Here is a 17,504-nt window from a genome sequence, read left to right on the forward strand (position 1 = left end):
GTTCCGATCTCAGGGCAACAGGCAAAAAGTTGAATTTAGGAGTAACTCCTGTTAGAACCAGGGTGAACAGTTAACCTTTTCTCTCAGCACCCTAAACCCAGAGAGATTTAAATCGTACTAGAATCATTCAGGAAAATTTTCACTTGCTGTAGCTTTTACAGGGTTAGTGCATGACGCTCAATAAATGTTTTATCTTTGAGGTTGTTAAAATAGCAGATGGCACTAGAATTTGTGCCGTAAACCCTAGATCGCTCTCGTTCTTTTGGACGGTGGAGGCATGGAGGCAGAATAGAAAACAGGTTGGAGGGGCGCCTGGGTGGCGCAGTCGGTTAAGCGTCCGACTTCAGCCAGGTCACGATCTCGCGGTCCGGGAGTTCGAGCCCCGCGTCGGGCTCTGGGCTGATGGCTCGGAGCCTGGAGCCTGTTTCCGATTCTGTGTCTCCCTCTCTCTCTGCCCCTCCCCCGTTCATGCTCTGTCTCTCTCTGTCCCAAAAAATAAACATTGAAAACAGGTTGGATTTGGGAGACCCAAGACCTGTAGTGAGGGATGTGTGTTTCCTGATGGAACCAGCAAATGAATGAACGTGAAAACGCTGTATAAACTGCTCAAAGCACACAAAGGTGCGTTAATATTCATTAGACCCACAGAAATAAACAAGAGGTATGCAGGTCGTGTTAGCGGGAAGACAAAAACTAGCCTCTCTTTGAGCTGGGTGGCTGCCAAGCCAGCCTCAGCAAAGCAGGTTAACAGCTAGAGGATTTCTTTGTTCTTTGCAGACCGTCCCTCTTTCCACACCCTGCCACCCCAGCATGACCCAATTCACACCTGGCCTTTCAAAATAAGACCTACCTTCACATTTCAAATTCTTTTTACCATAACACACAATTTTGCAGCTCAGAGGATTTTGATTTTTAAATCTGAAGGAATAAGTTCTTAGAGTAAATTTCAATTACTCTGTCAGGCAGATAGGGGAGGAGTTTTAGAACGAGAAGAGCTTTTCCGCAGGGACCTAGCAGACGTCCCCAAATAGGCAGCCATCCACTTGGGGGGCAGACCAATTTCTCAAAGCGTTTTATTGTCACATTAAAGCTGTTTTTCTCAGCACCCCGGGGTTCAAATAAACTCTCTGAGACACTCTGTTGGTGTAATTTTAAATTACAAGCTTGATCTGTTACCCTCAAACACAGTCTTTAAGGAAGATTAGTTACAAATGGTTGTCAGCACTTGCCAATGACAGAAAAAATCACATTAGAGTAAAACTGGAATGAATTTTTCACGCGTGAGACAACAGGTTTTTCGTCACCAGGTGGAATTAGTCCAATTCATGCAATAAATGACTGCTACATTTTTCAAAGTTGCCCTAATTTCTCTAGTTGAGATTTCGTGCTTATTTTAAGTCAAGATATCAGGATGCTCCTGGGCTCACCTCACCCCCAGACCCCCAGGAAGCAGTGAGGACACACATGGTTTCTCTAGAACTGGGTATTGTTTCTGTCTTTGCACCTCCTTGTGAGATCAGTGTAAGACCCTGATGGGGGTCTTACAGTGGCCCTGGTGGCCTTTAGGCAACTATGACACTACGGATTATTTAGGACTTCGACAGTGACCTAACAGAGGTGAAGAGGAGGGAAATTCTGACTTATCTTGACATAAAACTGGCAGAAATCACCATCACTGAATTCCTGTAAGTAGAAATCATGAGGGTTAAACAGAAGAGGTTTGTCTATGATGGGGATGCCCTTCACAGTAGACTTTGTGAATGTCTCTTGTAGAACCACGAAAGATAGTACCATCAACATTTTACATATTTTACATACAATCTGAATACAAATTCTTAAAATTTATAATAGAACATTAAAATAATCTTCTAATAAAATCAGCCTTAGGTATAACGAATCTAAATTTCAGTATCATGTACACTTCTAAATAAATATCTTTGATCTATAATCCTTGAAAATATTACAGTTTATGGCGACATGATAGAGACAAGTCCAACAGTATTATTAAGTGAAAATAAAACATCAATTTAAAAATTAACAGTCCTAAAAATACACTGAACTGAAAGGATAGAAAATCAAAACACTAAGTACATAGCAATTAAATATCTAGCATTGGAAAACGGAATGCATGCTCAACAACACACTTCCAACTCATATAAAAAGCCCTTTAAAATTCATATAATCTAAATAAATTAGCAGAAATACCAAGGGAGGTACTGTACCAGCCAGTAACAACTAGAAAGTAATTTCTCCCTTTTTCTTTCAAACGATCCTAACAAATAAACAAGAAATAATGATCACTTGCTAAAAAACTATAATTCATGTGTTTTGTTTCTGTTCAAATGCTGCCTAGGATATAAAAAGCCAAAGCAAGACTTTCTAAATTTTAGACCGCTGTACCTTACAAAAGGAAATGCCACCAAACTGACGGACTTAAACAAAAATCAGACACTTAGTTATTTAAGATAGGATTGATTGGATTTTCGCTTAATGACCCCATAACCGGGTCTAAATCAAGCCCATGATATGAATGCACATTCAAACACCTGACTGCGGGATTTGTTAATACTGAATTATGTATCATAATTTAATTTCATTTGCCAAGGTGTCAGTTTATTCTACATGTGACCAGAATTGAAGCATCTAGAGCAGGAATTAGTATCTCCTTTATCTCTATTCTGGTTCTTAGATCCTCAGAACGTAATGGTAGGTGCTCACCTACTGAGAACGGAGTCCAGTATTCATCATACTTCAGGAAGCAGTGAATCCATGATGAAGCTGGGCGCCTGACACTCGGCAGGAGTTCTTTAGTTTTAACTCTTTACCTCCAGGCCTGTGATTAATTTCTGGCTAGTTAATCAAATTAACTGTCACCTATTGGTCACGGTTTCTAATTTCAAGGCCAAGATTTCTACAATTCATCTGTTCCACAGTTATGCCTTGTATCTGCGCCTGCACATCTATGGTCAGGTTAAAGTGAAGATAACCTTTGTGAGTCTGTGCTGGGTATTTGCTTGTGATAACTGTCTGAAACACACATGCACGCACCCACGTGTGCACACACGCACGCACACAATCATTTCACAAATGGAGAACGGAATGTGGCATTAACGCACAAAGCCTAGATTACACAGCGCCCAAGGTTAACCAAAAAAAAGACAATGAAGCTGTAAGGTAACTCCTCTTGATTATACACAAACTTATTGCGTGATGGCTGGAAGCAATGTCTTTGGACCAACAAATGTAAACCAAAAGCGTCCTTGGTTATAACCATTAGCTTGAACAAGGCAGCTAAAAATGGTGGGGCTCCAACACGGCCCTTTTAATTCTGCTCAGTGTAGTTCGCCACACTAGGGAGCGGCACGGAGGAGGGCACATGCTCTCCAAAGGCCGTTCCTTCCATCCACGATGCTCAGACCGACATCTGCTCAGTATGCAGATAATTCTGAGAGTCCCTCTGTGTTGCCATTTAAAGCTGCTGCTGCTGATGTCCAGGGTTCCTCGCTGGGGGGAGGGGACGCGTGTTACAGAACTCCTAAAATAAAAGCTGCTTAGAAAGGTTCGCTCTTTGATTCTCACTGCCAGCACGCCCGTGCCTCTGGAGTGCTGCTAGGAGAGGTAGATCCAGTGTTTAAGCTCCGCCATTCCCTGCAGGAACTTAGTGTAATAGAAGTCCATGTTGTCTGCAAAGTCCGTACAAACGGGTGACTCCCTGTCACCAAAAGTGCAGTATAATGCAGTTCCTCCGACACTAAGGAAAACCGTTGCTATGCACAGCAAGACCAGTAAAATACAGGAACCACCTCCCACTTCATCTGCAAACGTGAGAAGAGAGTAAGGTTACACTGGCTCGGAATTGAGATCCTAGCATCTGAGGTCTTCTCGAGACGTTTCTGGTCAATAGTGGTCCTCTACAGGCGGAGTCACTGACAGGAAGCCGGTGCTCCTGAGGACTCCACAGGACCCACCTATTCGTCACCACAAAGATACTTGTGGAGCCTGTCAGCGCTAAAATGAAAGCTAGCTCACTTATATGACGAATATGACCACTTCCATTAAAAAAGAAAAGAAGGACAGTACTTCTCCGATGTGATCTTGGCATGATTTTAGGGTGCAACTTACCACCTCGATGTTACACCATCTTTGGAGTTCACATCATGCGTCCACCTTAAAGCAATGTCAATTTGATATTAAACAATAAAACACGTCTTCAAGGGAGATCACTTTTGCATCTTAATTACTCAATTTTACTCTTATCATCTCGTGGAACAGCAACGTTCTAGCTAGTAGGGTGATTTCTCTTTACTTTGCTTAATAACTGGCAGGTTGGGGGGTAGCTAGGTAGCTCAGTCAGTTAAGTGTCTGACTTCGGCTCAGGTCATGATCTCACGGTCTGTGAGTTCGAGCCCCACGTCGGGCTCTGTGCTGACAGCTCGGAGCCTGGAACCTGCTTTGGATTCTGTGTTTCCCTCTCTCTCTGCCCCTCCCTGCTTGCACTCTGTCTCTCAAAAATTGAATAAATATTAGAAGAAAAAAAAAACAACTAGCAGGTTGGTTTTTAACACAGATGTCCATACAAGTCTCTCTATATTGAAGAAAATAACTATCCTTTGGTTGAAAGTCTTAATGATCATTTATGATTAAAGAAAAAATTTTTAATTTCGGAGAAAGACTAAAAAGTTGTATGATCAGCACGATGAGGGTGTACCAGAACCTTCTTGGAAGGTAATTTGGCAGTATCCGTTAAAACTTGAAATTAATTTATCCTCCTGATGGGACATGTTTGACGGTGAGAGAGAGTGGGGAAAGAAGCTGGGAGAACAGGTGTAAACCAGGACTGTCTCAGGCCAGCTGGACCCTATCACTCAGTCCAACAAATTAATTTCTAGGAATCAGCTCACAGATTTGCACCACACACTAGCGTATTTACAGGCACATTCAAAGTCTGGCAAAGTCTGTTATAACAAAAAGTTGAGAATGACTCTGTTATTCCAGTTAAATAATCATGGGACATTCATATAATGAAATACTATGCAATTGTTTATAAGAATGAAGTAAATTTAATATGTTCTCTCATAGTAAGATATCCAAGATTGATGGTTAAATTAAAAAGAAGTGACATAACAGTATATAATGAACCCATTTGTATTAGAACAAAAATGTGTGTTGGTGTATGTATATACATACATATATATGTATGTATATACATACATGTGTGCACACATGTATACAGAATGTATCCTGCAAAGATGGTAAGAAACTTCAATCAATCCTTGGGAGAAACCCTCAAGGGAAGGTTGGAAGATTGGATACTGTTTTACTTCATTACTGTATGAGTTTTTTCATGGTTAGCATATATTATTTTTATGATGAAAAAAACCCCAAATTTTATAAAACTTATCATAAACCAAATAGACTTTATTTGAAGGACTTTACAGTAACAAGTGAAGATATTCTTCCTGTAAAATTCAAATCCAAAAATACCTAACATGTTTCACCTACTCAGGCATATTCCCTTCCTACCCCAGAGGCAAACACTCAAATATGATGTGTCTCCTTTCAGATCAAAGACACAGATTTCAGAGTTTTTATATAAATAGAATTATAATTTTTTTTAAAGTTTATTTATTTATGAGAGCGAGACAGAGAGAGCGAGTGGGGGAGGAGCAGAGAGAATATCAGGCAGGAGCTGCCCTGTCAGCATGGAGCCTGATGGGGGGCTCGAACTCACAAACTGTGAGATCATGACCAGAGCTCAAACCAAAAGTTGGACACTTAACTGACTGAGCCACCCAGGCGCCCCCATATAAACACGATTATGTAACTATGTTGTTCTGTGATTTACAAATTTATAGTTTAATCAATTTTAGTAATCAATAGGTTTAATAATTTATATATATGCAAATATATTTTTAGACACACAAATAACTAGAATATCATTAATGTATCTCTTGGGGTTTTTGTTTTTTTTGCTCAGTTCAATTTTTTCACCTTCTCTTCTGTTTTTTAGCATCATGCTCTCCCACCCCTTCATCTATATGAACAATCTGATGCATGTACTTCCATGTCTTTTTCATGATCATATATTTATATATAAACACTTAAATGCAGTATATTTTAAAACACCTGTCCTGTTTGTTTTATCAACACGCATTGAAACTGTTTAGAGAGGCACAGTCCCCCTGGGGGCCGCAAGGCACCAGCGGAGTGGCCTGGTTAGAGATGAGATGGCCACTGAGTGCGGACGAATGAATGTCATCTGTAAATCCAGGGCTCCTCCTGGAAAGCAACGATTCAGTGTCATTCATGCAGAGCTTAGCACTGTATCCAGTGAAGACTCAGGTGGTTACAAGCAAGGTGCAGAGGTGAAATGAGGGATGGGAACAGATTATTTCTGAGGCTCCTTTGTAAGTGTAAATTAGAAGCTTTCTATTGTAAAACTCTGGAAACCTCTATCGCTATCCCTTTATGTCATACTTGGAAGGCGTATGGACAGGCTTACACTGTTATTCGTAACAATGCAGTTGTTTTATAAACTTGAGAAGCACAACGACAGGTTCTTGGCTATATTTCCTCTCATCCTTATTTACCTAGGCCTTCCGTAAACTTAGCAACTACCTTAAATACAAGCCCAGGAGGGAAAAGTAAGCAACGGCAACAGTGTAAATGCGCCGTCCAGGGGTACTTCGTCTATCGAGCCAAGGAAAAAATCACCAGGGAATATACTTGTAACCCATAAACATTTCTCAGACCTACAAAGAAGGAGTATTAACTGCCTCTGAAAAAAAAAGACAATAGCAGGCTCACTTAAAAATAAATAAATAAATAAAGTATTGGGGGCACCTGGGTGGCTAAGTCCGTTAAGTGTCTGACTCTGGATTTCAGTTCAGGTCATGATCTCACAGATCACGAGTTCGAGCCCCGTGTCGGGCTGTGTGCTGACAGCGTGGAGCCCGATTGGGATTCTTGTTTTCCCTCTCTCTCTGCATCTCTCCCACTCGTGCTTTTTCTCTCTCTCAAAAATAAATAAATGAATGTTAAGAAACAATTTAAAAATTTAAAAAAACGTATAAAACAGGAAATTGAAAATGAGCTCCAAACACACTGTCTGTGAGACAGGGAGACCATGCATTGAATTTTACAACTTGCTTGCTCACTTATTTGAACAAAAGGCTCAGGAATGAGGGAAGAGGTGATGATTGCCTGATTCTACGTGTTTCTTTACAGAATATAAAGCGACTAAGTATGTGTGTCCTTTTACAAATCCTATTACCAAACACGCTACCACGTCTGACCCACTCTTTCAGGCGACACCGAGAGCCAGCTCCGTGCTAGAGGGAGCCCCGGGTGCTTTACCTTGATCTAAGCCATCGTCTATTTCCTGGAACCTCACTCTTCGTTTCGATGGTTTCTGCTGCATCTGGGCGGGACGGCCTCCTACACTATCATTCCTCTTCTTTAATATAGAGACCAGTCCTTCGGCAGGAACAACCTGTCAGAGAGAGTTTACATGTAATGGTAAAAAGTCTAATTCCATCCAACAGGTATTTGCATTTCTATGGTAGGTTTATTCAACTCCTACAGAAAAAAAACATCACAACTGATCATCAGAATTGTCATAATAACGCTTTTACTTTATGCAGATGACTGCCAAATACACACGTGTGAAAACACAGCCCCCAACCACTCCCAGGGCCGGGAGACCTGATGCAGGGCGCAGGGGACTGGGCCCGGCACGGCTCTTGGCTCCACGTTCCAGGCAGGGTGTCTGTGAGATGATCACTCACGGCCCCTGTCTGCTTAATCACGAGTGCTGGGTTTTGTTTTATAACAGAGGCTGATGGTCCAACACTTCGTTTTTCACTCACCAGCAATTTTTAAGTAATGAACATGTGAGGGGCGCCTGGGTGGCTCAGTCGGTGGAGCGCCCAACTTCGGCTCACAGTTTGTGGGCTCGGGCCCCACATCCAGCTCTGTGCTGGCAGCTCAAAGCTTGGGGCCTGCTTCGGATTCTGGGTCTCCCCCTCTCTCTGCCCCTCCCCTGCTTGTGCTCGCTCTCAAAAATAAACAAACATTAAAAAAAGAAATGAACGTGTGAGACTCAAAATATATTTGATGCCATGAACTCAGGAACCTGAGACTGAGAGTTGTGTGCTCTACGGACTGAACCAGCCAGGTGCCCCGATGCCAACTTTTAACACCAAAATGAGTGCTAAGCTCAGTCCCTCTGCGAAACTATGTTATTTATAAAATGATGCTCTGCTGGCCAAAATATATTAAGGGCTTCTCTTCTGGAATATCTCAGAGCCAGTTTCCCAGGGATGTGTACTTTGGAATATACAGAGTTTGGCAAACTATGGGTGGTGGGCCAAAGGCCCCTGCCTTTTTTTTGTCAATAACACTGAATCAGAATACAGTCAAGCCGATTCACCCCCACACAGTGTAGGGCTGCTACGACAGCGGAACTGAGTGGCCACAACGGACCCTGAAGTCTCAAATGTTTAATATTTGGAGTCTGCTAGTATCTCCTGTCCCCCCACCCCAACTCCTTTCTAAGCTGCCTCTGCTTTCCTCTGGAGACCCCTCTCCTGCCTCCGCCCCACCCCTTATTTGGGAACAAAGACAAAAGCAAAAACCCTTGCCATTTAGGAGTTAAAGAGGTTCCGTGGCATAGGGAGAAGGGGATCAGTCAGTAGAGCCAGACTGGGAAGCAGAGGCAGCCCCCCTCCAAGCAGCAGGTTGATTCAAAGAAGTGAACTTGCGAGCTGGCCTGCTCGGACAGGCTGCAGGTGATGACACAGGTGGGCATTGTGGGCCTAACACTGCAGATGCCAGCGTGTTGCCAGATGATACCTTGCTGGTGTCAGGTCACTGGAGGCTGAGGACTGCCAGTCACGTCATTTATCTGATCGATGGCATAGAATCCTTAATACGATTTCCAGTTCCAGCCAGCCATCTCTGCTAATGTGCTATGCATAAATACTACTGATTCTGTTCATTCTTTTTATAACTCAAGGCTTTTAGGGCCAAATAACTCAATATAATCTCTGAGCTTCCCTGAACGTGGGTCTACAGAAACCATTATCTCAAAAAGAAAAAAAAAAAATCAATGTTAGCAATTTAATCTTTTTATAGGAAATGGGTATTTCAGATGATGTCTTTCTTCTGAGAAAACTAAAGCACTTTAGTGACATTAAAATGGAAAGTACAAACATGCAAAAGAATGGTCTTTCAAATGTTTCTTTAGAAAGCAATGACATTAAGCATCCCTTTATACAACGTTAAAAGAGCCCCTTTATGCAACAAAGAAAAATGATTTTACAAGTACCATGTTGAAACCGAGAAGTTTCTGAAGAGCGAGAAATGGAAAATGGAAACTAGTTTTAATGGCCATATTACTACCAATGATGTATCACTGATGTTTTTATTTTTAGTAAATGTAAAAAAAATAAGGGAATTTTCATAGACTCATTCACTATCTATTGTCTGCATAAAATAAAGTCGTACATTTATCAACAGTGAATTCACTCACCATAGGTGTTTTCAAGTCGCTTTAACTACCAGGGAAAAAACAATCGTATTAAGAATAATTGTGTGTGTGTGTGGGGGGGCACCTGGGTGGCTAAGTTGGTTGAGCGCCAGACTCTGGCCGAGATCATGATCTCACTGGTTCGTGAGTTCAAGCCCCGTGTCGGGCTCCATGCTGACAGCTCAGAGCCTGGAGCCTGCTTCGGATTCTCTCTTTCTCTCGCCCCTCCCCCACTCACGCTCTGTCTCTCTCTCTCTCTCAAAAATAAATAAACATTAAAAAAAAAAAAAAAAAAGAATTGTGAGGATGAGCCCCAGAATGGCATTACATTACCTTTATATCTTTGTGATATGAATTTTGAATCTATCAATTCAAGAAACAGACTCAAATCATGAATCAAAAGACAGTGAATATGAATAAAAGTATGTTGAAAGATGAGGTGAAACTCAAGGTGACATCCTCTGGAAAGACACAGATGTGCTTCTGAGACCCTGCAGCCAGCCATGGTGCACTGGCTGTCAGGTCGCTACCTCAGCCCCTGCCTGGCCTAATCTGGGGTATGTGCCCGGATGTCACCCAGGTAAGTAAGTAATGCAAGCCTTCCTTAACTGGCTCCCTGCTCCTTATTTACTATGGGTGGCGGTGAACTTTGGCAGATTTTTGGAAGAGGGAAGAAATTACAGTTGTGTGAGATGGGCCAACATTTTTGTTTTGACACCCTCCACCACCCAACCCTTAATTCTTGGCTAAAAATCTAACCACACCTTATACTTTCTTTTCCTTTTTCTCTCCCACCAAAACCTGTTTCTTTCAGCAGGCCGGCCCCAGCGTCTGAAGTGAGGGAGTGTGCCCTCTTCCATTATTTCCTTTCAGTCTTGCTGAGGGACCTTCTCCAGGGATCTTTCTTTTCCAATTGCCCTGTAGTCCTGTAGTCTACAGATACAGAGCAAGGGATGCTAGGACCAAGTTTAGGTGCAGGAGACGCAGGCCAAGGGGGAAACTCCGAAGACAGGTGGGTGTGGTCCTTTCTGTTCTGGCAAGAGTTTGGGGCAGGGGTCTTAGAATCTACCCCCAGCACAGAAATTCTACCTCCCACACCAAGGCAGTCAAACATAACAAGTTTAAGAAACAACTTTGGCAGAGTTTTTTTTAGACTAATGGTACAAAGTCGGGGCACCTGGGTGGCTCAGTCAGTTAGGCGTCTGACTCCAGCTCAGGTCAGGTCATGATCTCAAGGTCTGTGGGTTCGGGACCCACGACAGGCTCTGTGCTGACAGCTCAGAGCCAGGAGCCGCCTGTGTCTCCCTCTCTCTCATTCCCTCCCCTGCTCACACTCTTTCTCTCTCAAAAATAAATAAACATTAAAAAAAAGAAATTAATGGTACAAAGTCAAGTAAGCCAAAACAAGGTCAGGGTCTTAGTTTGGGGTCTTACTCAAAAGACTGCCAAGTGTTTCGAAGCAGGTAGAGAAGTTGATTTCGGACACCAAGAAATGTGTCTTCTCCAAACTCCCCTAAAAAAAAGTTTGTATGCCTTTTCCCCCCTCTTTTCCATAATGTCGGCATTAAAAAGGTTAATTTCTTAATCTTGAAAAAATAAAGCTTTAAGAACCAAATTTAGTTTCCCACTTCAATTACCAAATTCCTTTCCTATCTAGCCAAAATAGAACAGCGCTTCCACTGAGAACAAAAGGAATGTCTACGCTGTAATTAATGTAATTGTCAGTGGTGGTGCTCTATGAATAAGTGCAGAATTAAGAACAAAAACAAAACAAGACATCCATCTGGCCTAGTCTGTATATTTGCAAATAAATAGTTCTTCTGCACTTCCCCTCAAATATCAATGATCAGCCCACATAGCGTTTTAAGAATTAGCTAGTCGAAAAAATAAAATTATTTTGCAACTCTCCTGGCACAGTAAATCCTAACGTGGCAAGAAAAACATTCAGAGAGGCCTTCCCGTTAAACTGCCTCCTCACAAGATTAAAGGAGAAAACAGATACCAGATAATATTCTTTTAATGATATAGGCTTGCTCAATCCAGAACTTCAAGGCTGGTGAATCTGGAGCAGGAACGCACAGTTTCTAACTTGAGAATTAACGTTCCCAAATCATATTAGCGTATCATAAGTAGCTTAAGTGCCAGTGATTCCACTCTAGAAGCGCGTGTCAACTTCAATGCCACTTTCGCTGAAGGAGTAAGCAACGTTCCCTGCCTGTTCCTTGAGACTTGGGCTCCATAATAAGAACCCTTATTTTGTGAATCGGGACACTTTATGGAATAAGAGGCGTAATTCAGTGAATCTGTACACAGTCTTCACAACTCCGTTCCGTAGGCGCTATTGGTCCCCTTTTACAAAACACGCCACGCTCAGACAGCTAACCTAACCCGCCTACCTTGTAGCACCAGTTACCGGCAGAGTTTGAATACACACTCATTAAACCTCCTGCCATTTCCTTTACATGAAAAGATCTTATTTTCTAGGGCTATTAAAATTTGGCTGCATATAGTCTGTTACATACTACAAGTAAAGTGAGATGAACAGGATTTTCAAATAAACCTAATCAGGTGCTTTGGTCTTTCGAGAGTATTTTCTATCTCTAGCAACAAATCCTTATCTTACACATCACCCCAATTAAGAGATACTTAAACTAATGGCCAAATCCATTGATTTAGAGACACGGGGGAGGAGACGGGTGGATGAAAGATCTTTTGGGTCGTGCAATTAATCTGCAAGTAGAGCAATGTCATGGCTTCTAATACAGCAAAGTAATGTAACAAGTCACAGCTGGAGCAGGAGGAGGCAGCTATATGGAGGAAAGCCATCATCCAGGAAGAACACAATGGTGACCTCCTATCCCAGGACGTGTGTTAGAACAGTGCGATGTGGACAGCGCAAAAAAGAGGAACAGAATCGGGGCGCCTGGGTGGCTCAGTCAGTTAAGTGTCCGACTTCGGCTCAGGTTATGATTTCACGGATCGTGGGTTCAAGCCCTGCGTCGGGCTCTGTGCTTAGAGCTGGGAGCCTGGAGCCTGCTTCCGATTCTGTGTCTCCCTCCCTCTCTCTGCCCTTCCACTCATGCTCTGTCTCTCTCTGTCAAAAAATAAATAAACATTAAAAAAAAAATAAAAACAAAAGAGGAACAAAATAATGATGAAGCAGGTCAATGTTGAACTTTCAAAAGAGTGGTTTTGAAAGGAGAAAGGCTTTTTTAAAAAATAAAAACAGGAGTTTTATAATGTTTCTGAGTTTCTAGGTAAGGCACTACCTCGTGTTTTTGTAATTTGTTTTTGTTTGCATAACAGGACGCTTTAGTAAGTACAGAATAGGAAAAGAAATGGTAAGAATGTCAAGAACCACTCCACTTTTTAACCCCCAGTCAACTGTTGAAATAAACAGACTCCAAAACACTTGATTTTCTTCCCCTCCAAACTGCTGCTTCCAGCCCCACCCCAATCTACTCTATCAGCGAGTCCTGTCTGTTCTCCTTCAAAAGTGCACCTTCACCACACCCCCCTGCTACCCTGACCCGACCCTGCACTGCTTCTCACCTCAACCAAGCCACCAACCTGACCGGTCTCCCTTCTTTGGCCCCGCCCCCGGACATTCGAGTCTCCACGGAGCAGCCAGAAAGCAGATCAGCTCACACCTGCTGCTCAAAATCATGGCATTCAACCTCCGTTTGAATTCAATTCCAGCTCCTTATCCTGGCCCGGAGGCCCTGCCGGTTCCCAGCTTCAGCCTCCTCTTCACCCGGAACACCCTGCGGTTCCTTCTTCTCCGTTCTCTGTGCCCCAGCTGCACTGGCTCTTCCAGTGCCTTCCTCCACCCTGCCAGCCAGCTCTGTCCATCTCCCTCCCCCACCCTGTTGAGATGTCAGCACACGGCCCTTACCAAGATCTGAGCCTACGTTGTTTTTTTAAATTGTTTTTAAATGTTTATTTTTGAGAGAGACACAGAGCATAAGTGGGAAAAGGGCAGAAAGAGAGGGAGACGCAGAATCTGAAGCAGGCTCCGGGCTCCCAGTTGTCAGCACAGAGCCCGACTCCAGCCCAGGGCTGGAACCCAGGGACGGTGAGACCATGACCTGAGCTGAAGTCAGAAGCTTAATCGACTGAGCTGCCCAGGTGCCCCCTACATTGTTCATTTTTATGTGAACTTACTTATTATGTGTCACTCCCTCTAGAGAGTAAGCTTCACAAGAGCAGGGACCTGACCTGTGTTCACTGGTGTGTCCTCAGTTTCTAGAATATGGTAGGCGTTTAACAAATATGCCAAAGAGAAAATGAATACACAGATGAGCAGTTTACATATAGACAGCACCTAGCTTATACTTAATTTGGATAACAGATTTTTCCCTTAAAATAATCAAAATTAAGTATGTCTTTTAAAGGTTATTTTTCAAAGTAAACTAGGTTTAAAAACAAAACCTTGCCCTGTGTAGGTGACTGTTATTGACAACACTGTGTGTTGGCTTTGCAGAAAATACAAAAATGTATTTAACAGGATCCCCACCCATCAGGGGTTTGCAATGAGTCTGTAGAAGACTGCTGTGTGCCCTATGATAATGGAGAAAGAGGACAGTCCTAGACAAGACTTCAGGAGGGATGATGCTCAAGCCCCTCCCTTGTTTGAGGTGCAGAGCAGTCTGGAAGGAATAAACACTAAAGAGCTCAGGGATCAAGGAATAATGGCAGCAGCCAACATTCACTGAGGACTGACTGTGAGCCAGGCGCTGTCCTGGACACTCCACCCACAAAAAGGGCACGGACTTAGATCTTGAGGTAAGCAAGACATAAATATGTAGAAAGGATGGGGCGCCTGGGGGGCTCAGTCCGTGAAGTGTCCGACTTCGGCTCAGGTCATGATCTCACAGTCCGTGGGTTCAAGCTCCGCATGGGGCTCTGTGCTGATGGCTCGGAGCCTGGAGCCTGCTTCGGATTCTGTGTCTCTCTCTCTCTGTCCCTCCCCTGCTCATGTTCTGTCTCTCTCTCTCTCAAAAATAAATAAACATAAAAAAAATTAAAAAATAAATATGTAGAAAGGAGGTTCCTCACTCCAGGGCACCCTAACACAGAAGGTAAAGATCAGAGGTGACCAGGCCTGAGTGCATCTGGGATGCAGAGGCCAACTGAGCACAGTGCAGGGTGAGCGCAAAGGGGCAGCAGGGGGCATGCCGGGAAGCTGGAGTGGGCCAGCTACCAAGTGTCCTGAATACCGAGCCACATAGACAGCCTTTCTACGGAGCCAATGGAGTCGTGGGAAGAGACTGACAGGGCAAAAAATACCACTTCACAACAGAGGTTTCAACTGATTGTGTTAGACCCAGACCCTCAGCTGTGCTTGATGGCATCCATAGTGTTTTACGAAGGTGGGTACCTCCAGATGAGGCCTGGGGACCTCCCCCTTCTCTCGACAGATGAAGTCATTAATTTACTTCTAGTACCTGATTGGCCCCTTGGGGTATCAGTTTGAGACCCCAAATTTAGACAGTGCAAATGTAAGACCATTTGGAGGGAGAGACAAGGTGACACGAGGGATGGGGAAACTTACTAAGGAGCTGTTGCAAAAGTCCAAGAAGAGGCAGTAACGATGTAAACTGAAAGGATGATTACGTGGAAAAGAGAAGAAGCCAAGTGCAAGAGACCCGACAAGCAAGTGCAGTAACGCACTAATGAGGAGGCTTCGAGGGCAGGATAAAAAGGAAAGGCAAAGATGAGGCCACCTGGCACAAAGAAAAGGTAGGTCATCCCTGGATAACCCTCAGGAGCCTCTGGCATCAATCCTGGACGAACCATTTTCCATGAACCCTCTTCTGTGGTTGCAAGACTGCATTTCCTCCACTGGGAGGAAGCTGGATTTGCCCTGCTCCCCCCAAAAGGGCCGTGCCGGGCAGAACAGCCATGATTGCCATTCCTAAAACGCTCCTTTGTCCAGGATCCATGAACAGCTAGCCACACGATTTCATAAAAGGCTGCAGCTTGGTCCTGGCCTCCCATCTGACTCAGTAAGGAGTTAACACGATGGCTCATCTTCGCCTAACTTCCCCGATGCCAGCGATCTAGCCAAGACACAGACAGGAAGGCTGCACAAAAGTCACTTTATTTAGACAGCTTCTCTGAAGATAAGCCCAACAGCAATGTTGAGTTGCCATCATTCTCCCCATCAGAAAGGTCTAGGTTGTGTCCTCCCCTATTTTGTTTCCTGGGGCACGGGCAGACCTGAAGATACCGAAGCAAATGTTGCCAATGCAGACAGAGCAGGGAACATGTTTTGCCCTCTTTCAGATTAAAAACTTTTTAGAGTCCCTAGCAGTGGCAATGTGGCTTCCTCCCCGGCTACCACATTCTGAATTATTTCTAAAAACAAGTATCAGTTGTATCTGAAGCATTTAATATAGTTTTGTGGACATACAACATCCCCACAAATAGACTACACAGGTACATATTAATGAAGAAAAATGAATGGTTTACTCCATTCGGCGTATCATGCTGCTAAAATGTGTTCCCAAAGGGAATCTCTTGAAGGACATACTATGATTATTTTCAATGTGAAAAGACAGATTAATTTTCATAAAATGTACCCAATATTTGCTGTGACTGTCACTTAGGAAACAAACAACATCCTCACCCCCACTCCCTCATGGAACAATCTACTACAGGCTGAGTAGACTTTTATTAGCAATATGGGGTTGGATCATGATGCTACCTTGAATTTGAATAACATATTTCTTATGCTGTGAAGAGCTGAGAGTTTCAAGAGAAGATAATACAATGTTCCCAGGTTCCAGACCCAAGCAAATCAATGATTTCTTGGCAATGACTTACAAGCTCCTTGGGTAAAGGGAGTTTGGGTCCTGACATTAAAATAATCATGTTGGAATATTATGAGTATTGCAATAAAATTTCACCTCCCCCCCGCCCCAAACTGGGATAGTCAAATTCAGCAAACAGATAACTCTTGCAGTAGGACAACTGTTGAAATGCAGGCTTTATATGCACAGTGTCCCCATCTGAATTTTTAGCCACTGTATCTGCAATGTCACGGCACACAAAGAAGTCACATAAAATTACTGAGAAGGGAACAAGAGAGTGAATCTCTCTCTGCCTCACGGACCCTGTACATGTGGTAAACTTTTTATGTTAAAAATTTATGAAACGAGCATAAATGTTTTTGAAGCCTCTTATGTTTTCTTTTTTTTTTATATGTTTATTTATTTTTGAGAGACAGAGACAGAGTACGAGCTGGGACAGAGAGAGACAGAGCGTGAGCAGGGGAGGGGCAGAGAGACACGGAATCTGAAGCAGGCTCCAGGCTCCGAGCTGTCCGCACAGAGCCCAATGTGGGGCTCGAACCCACAAACGGCAAGATCATGGCCTGGCCGGATGCTCAACTGATGGAGCCACCCAGGCACCCCTTGAAGCTTTTTAAAAACAGTGCAGGTTGTACTTTTGGTGAGAGTGTGTCATGCTCTTTTTTACGAAAGAAAGAATATTAGTGCTTTGGATACTAAGCTATCATTTTACTGAGCAAAGTTATTCTGGATTTAAAAATGCTTCTCGAGGGGCGCCTGGGTGGCACAGTCGGTTAAGCGTCCGACTTCAGCCAGGTCACGATCTCTCGGTCTGTGAGTTCGAGCCCCGCGTCGGGCTCTGGGCTGATGGCTCAGAGCCTGGAGCCTGTTTCCGACTCTGTGTCTCCCTCTCTCTCTGCCCCTCCCCCGTTCATGCTCTGTCTCTCTCTGTCCCAAAAATAAATAAACGTTGAAAAAAAAAATTTTTTTAAAAATGCTTCTCGAACCCAGAAAAGTTTCATTTATACAGTCTCTACATTTCTGAACCAAATTAGTGTAGATATTTTTAGGTCTCTAGTAGGAGATTTTGTGTAAATTATTTCGTTTGATGTGATGAACCTAATTGCTTAAAAGACACGGCAAACACTCCCGCTGGGCTGGCAGCAGTTGTCAAAGCCAAG

General features: G+C 43.4%; 1 protein-coding gene across 2 annotated transcripts in view; it reads right to left on the reverse strand.

Moving 5' to 3' along the window:
- Positions 1–1,056: 1,056 nt before the first annotated feature.
- Positions 1,057–17,504, reverse strand: part of CNST (consortin, connexin sorting protein) — a 121,426-nt gene continuing 104,978 nt past the window's right edge. For both annotated transcript variants that reach the window (XM_047841250.1, XM_047841251.1), the window contains 2 exons: positions 7,357–7,492; positions 1,057–3,815 (listed from right to left, as the gene is read on the reverse strand). In XM_047841250.1, coding sequence (XP_047697206.1) covers positions 3,610–3,815; positions 7,357–7,492 — 342 coding nt within the window. In that variant the 3' untranslated portion in view covers positions 1,057–3,609. The remainder of the gene's footprint in view (positions 3,816–7,356; positions 7,493–17,504) is intronic.

Source organism: Prionailurus viverrinus, chromosome F1 (genome assembly GCF_022837055.1).
Source record: "Prionailurus viverrinus isolate Anna chromosome F1, UM_Priviv_1.0, whole genome shotgun sequence".
NCBI lineage: Eukaryota > Metazoa > Chordata > Mammalia > Carnivora > Felidae > Prionailurus > Prionailurus viverrinus.